This window comes from Antrostomus carolinensis, unplaced genomic scaffold (genome assembly GCF_000700745.2).
Source record: "Antrostomus carolinensis isolate BGI_N321 unplaced genomic scaffold, ASM70074v2 scaffold55442, whole genome shotgun sequence".
In the NCBI taxonomy this organism is placed as follows: domain Eukaryota; kingdom Metazoa; phylum Chordata; class Aves; order Caprimulgiformes; family Caprimulgidae; genus Antrostomus; species Antrostomus carolinensis.
In genome coordinates, this window is record NW_010301291.1 from 20,022 (window position 1) to 24,418 (window position 4,397).

Below are 4,397 nucleotides of genomic sequence, written 5' to 3' on the forward strand. Positions count from 1 at the left end.
GAATAACACATCATCAGAAACTGAAAACAGTTCACTGTGCAATAATTTAACCAGAAAAATGCAGGCACGATGACAGAGGTTTTGTTTTCAAGGTTAACTCCTCCCTGACCCCAAAGACAGTTCCTGGTGACGATCAAGCAATCCTCTCTGCAGTAGGGAAGTACTAGTCTACTTTGTGGTCTGTTCAGTAGTTGCCACCTCAGTTTCAACATTAAAAGCAACTTTAATCCAAATCACTGTTTAATGCAAATCACTGTTTCTCTCCAAATTATCTCCTGGAAATGAAAAAAGATTGTCCAGCCACTGCCTGCTTAGTCAAGACAAATGACCATATGGAGACACTGTTTCCATGATATTTCCACGACCTTCTGTAAAGGTCCCACACAAGTAGCAGCAATAAGAAGAGTGGAAGGACAGAAGATAATGGTCAAACTAAGACAGGGGAAAAGTCTGACTTCATATTGTGGAAAATTTTTCACTACAAGGTACCGGGACACAGAGAAGTTACCCTCATGGATTTTCAAGACTTACATGGGCAACGTCAGGTTGCATTGTCCTGGTCTGAATTCAGTACTGACCGTGTTTAGGGCAGGTTAGACTGCAGATTTCTGAGGTGCCTTTCAACTTGCACCACCATGGTTTTAACATTGCAAGGATTTCAGTCTTCCTTCAAGACTTAAAAGGTCACTGATATTAGCCACCTTAGAAGTGGGATCATCATACCTCTAAAGCTTTTCTTTTAAAAATTATTTATATTTATCTTTTGTGTACATAAATGACAAACTGACACCATCAGGTAACTATCGGATATAAATTCCTCTCCCAGTACTTCACGGGCAGTACAGGGTGCAGCATAGCTACGTAAGCACAGGTACAGACAAACATAAGCAGCTCCCCACATCATCCACTACACTGATCTGCCTCAAAAGTGATCTGACATACTCGTGCTTTACTGCAATTAATCTTGTAATTCAAAGGGGATTTGTAAGCAAGTTATGCACCGCAAGAAAAGTTAATCTAATTTGAGATTCTAATAGCTTTACAGGATTCCTCAGCAATACAATTAGCAGAGGCAGAGTAAGGCTGAGAATTGCTCAGCTGTGCTAGTGTGCTCTAATCCATTCTAGTCAGGAACACGCCTGCTCAAACCCAGACTGTGGGTGGACACAGGGCAATGGCTCCCAGCATCAGCACTTTCTGCAAGACCTACTTAGTGATTCTCAACGAGGTTGGAGCAGTCTGGACCACAACTCAAGATAACTTCTCTTAGCCAGTTCATTAAATTCTGTTTTCAAGACTCCATTCTGTCCATAGATGAGGGAAATACATCTGTAGCAGATCTGACATATGTTAGTCTTAACCTGAGGTAGCATATAATAGAATTTTCATCTATTCTGTTAGGCAATGCCATGATACATGAAGACTTTCAGGGGGATCAGTTATTCAGTTCAAAGCATCACATCATTTATTACAAGATTTTTAAAATACAAATTCTTGTTGGTCAAAGCATACGAGGCTGAATTAAGTTAGGTTCAGCTGTGAAAGCCAATACCCTGTGGTGGATCTCCTTTACAGCAGGTGTCATTGATAGAAGAGGACGGTGCACAGGTAAGTTACAGCAGCTCCTAGGCAACTAAAACCATTTGAGCTGAAAGCACCCACAGAAACATTTAGTAACAGGAGACCTAAAGCAAGCAAAAGCAACTGTGCCAGCCTAAAGATGTCACAGCAACCATTTTTTGAGCTCTTATCCCTATCTTGCCTCCTATTCTCTTCCTATTTTAATTATTTTATGAACAAGAATGGTTTCAAACTGTAATGCTATTGCTTTTGTCCATCAGCAATAATTTAGATGGCAGTCAGCTGCAAGTGTCTGATCTGACAGAGTGAACGACAGGGACAACTGCATGAACAATTTGGATGGGCTTGTACATGTTTCACTATCAGTGTCATTAACGCTATTCCCAGCACTTCACAACACTGCTCAATCGCACACCCACAGAACAGGTAAGCCTCTGAAATGCGAGAGACACACTTGATGAAGCACCTTTGTTCTGCAGCTCCATATGGAGAGTTTTCATCAGAGGAAGAAAGAAATGAGAAGTATGAACTTACTCTGCTCATTCCCTAGAGGCTGCTCCAACATCGCCAGGATGACACTATTATCCAAAACGAAGTAACGGAAGCTATGCTTGTTTATGGTAGGTAGACGAGAATATTTAATTAATGTGGTTTCATTCACCAAGCTGCAAGGAGAAGCAGGGCCACTGGGAGAAGGAAATGCTCCAAGTAACTGCATAATACTGCAAATGGGAAAAAAGTTAGTTACGACAGATTAAGAAGATGAAATGTTCCACTCGAGCACAGATCTCCACTCATATTCTTCATTTGTATCTTGACAGAGAAGCTATCCTCCCAGAGCAAGCCTGCCCTCTCCCATCAGCTTGTTTTAAAACAGAACCAGTAACTGCAGAAAAACATACATGAAAACCTATAAAGAAGAGTACTCTGCCTATAGAATAAGTTCCTTTATAATCTAGGTTGTAAAGATTAAGATATGCCTTAAAGCACAAAAATCTGTACCCTTCCACAGCTTTTATGTCCATTCTCATGAGAAGATTATGGATGATTGGATATAATCACCCATACTTTAGCCGACTCATATCAACAAGCAAGGCAGATGCGATAGATGCGCTAGTTATTATTGTCTTTGCTTTCTTCAAGCACATATTACATTAACTTAGAACCCTTTAAGAACGGCCCAGGATCACACAAGCATGACCATCATAGATGGTAACCTTCCCTGGGAGAAAGCCTCCAGGTCCAACAGTGCCTACTGCCTTTGAGCCACAGCCTTGGCAGGCTGCAAGAAGTACCGATTTAAATCACCTGAAGCTGTACAGGATCTACCTAATACTATTAGAAATGGAAAATTTCTGTGGCATGAACCAATAATGACAGTTGTCCAGTGTCAGACTGAAGATCACGATTTAACTCAGGACTACCCTTAACAGCTCCACCAAGACCAAAAGCAAGTTTATTGAAGTCCTCCCCACACGCTTTTCCACTTTACTCTGAAAACGGGTAGTTTCATCTCTCTAAATGAGCAGATGCACTTTGAGGCAACAACAGGAGTTTGTGCACAAGTTCCAATGAGTGGTTGTTTTTACCTTGGAAATTACACAATTGTTTTTGCTAACACTAAAGTTCATAACAATTTTATTGCAAAGCAGAGCAGAAAATAAAGCATCTATTGCCAGTTGCAAAACATATTTCTCCTACCCATCCTCAGTCTGTCATGTCTACCACCACACTGTTCATCCAGTAAAATGGAGCTTTTCAACTTCTTGGAGCAAATCTCAGTTTTCCTCTCTGTGCTTCCCCTCCCCAACCCACACATTATCTGTTACTGCATTTCCAGCAGAATCTTTCAAATATATTAAGCAAGCCCAGTGCTGTGGGCAGAACATCCTGCACCAGCACACATCTGCCACATGTGTCATTCCCTACTGTGCTACCTGAGACAGCATCTACCAGTTTAGTTTCCCAATCAGTGGTGGGGATGGCATATGCTGCCAGGCTGAGGTGAAGGGGGAATGGAAAGACAGGATTCAGTAGGTCAGGTGGGAGACAGAGGGAACTGCTGTCTGCAGAGAGGACAGGCCAAGAACAGAACACCAGGGGCTGCAGGACAACTTGGGTTTTGCTCTCAAGGAAAAGAACAGGAAGGAGAGGAAGACAATCACAGGCGTCTTTTTTCCACTGAACACTTGTAATGGGAGGGGGAAGACAGCTAAGGCAGAGCACAGGACAACCCTGCCCAAAGGGCAAAACAGAGGAGCTTCTGGCTGACTTCTCAAATGCTCTTGCTACACCCAGAGATCTCACCAGCTGGGAACCCCTAATTAAAACACACTCAGACAAGGCAATGCTAAATAGCAAACATGCTCTGACAAATTACGTACCATGTTAGTGTAGCTTCAGCAGCATCCTTCACTCTCATGGATGCAGGGTTTGGCTCCTTATCTCCTTTGTACTTGACCTCTTGTTCACTGTTTTTTGATTTACTTCCTGAAATGCCCAACTCCACAATCTCCAGTACCTCTTTTAAACAATCCTAAAACACAAGAGGAACCACCTTAAACCAGAAGCACTTCAATAAATACCTCCAAGACCTCAGTGAAACAGTGATATACCATCAATTAAAATAAAGTCCTCCTGGTAATACGAGCTTGGAAATAAAGGCAGAAGATTATTCTAACAGACAGTCTTGGAATAAAATCACATTTACTATAGGAATGATATTTTCTCCATCTATAGTTGTCTACCTGTGTTTGTATTCTAATGGTAGAAAATGCTCTGAATGAATAAATACACACAATATATTCTATTACATA

At 41.6% G+C, this 4,397-nt stretch overlaps 1 protein-coding gene across 1 annotated transcript in view; it reads right to left on the reverse strand.

Annotated features, from left to right (window-relative positions):
- LOC104521398 (ral GTPase-activating protein subunit beta-like) overlaps nt 1-4,117 on the reverse strand; it is a gene marked incomplete at its 5' end in the record, with an annotated part of 19,930 nt that extends 15,813 nt beyond the window's left edge. Inside the window, 2 exons of the mRNA XM_010163379.2 lie at nt 2,114-2,303; nt 3,966-4,117. Coding sequence (XP_010161681.1) covers nt 2,114-2,303; nt 3,966-4,117 — 342 coding nt within the window. The remainder of the gene's footprint in view (nt 1-2,113; nt 2,304-3,965) is intronic.
- Between the last annotated feature and the right edge of the window lie 280 nt (nt 4,118-4,397).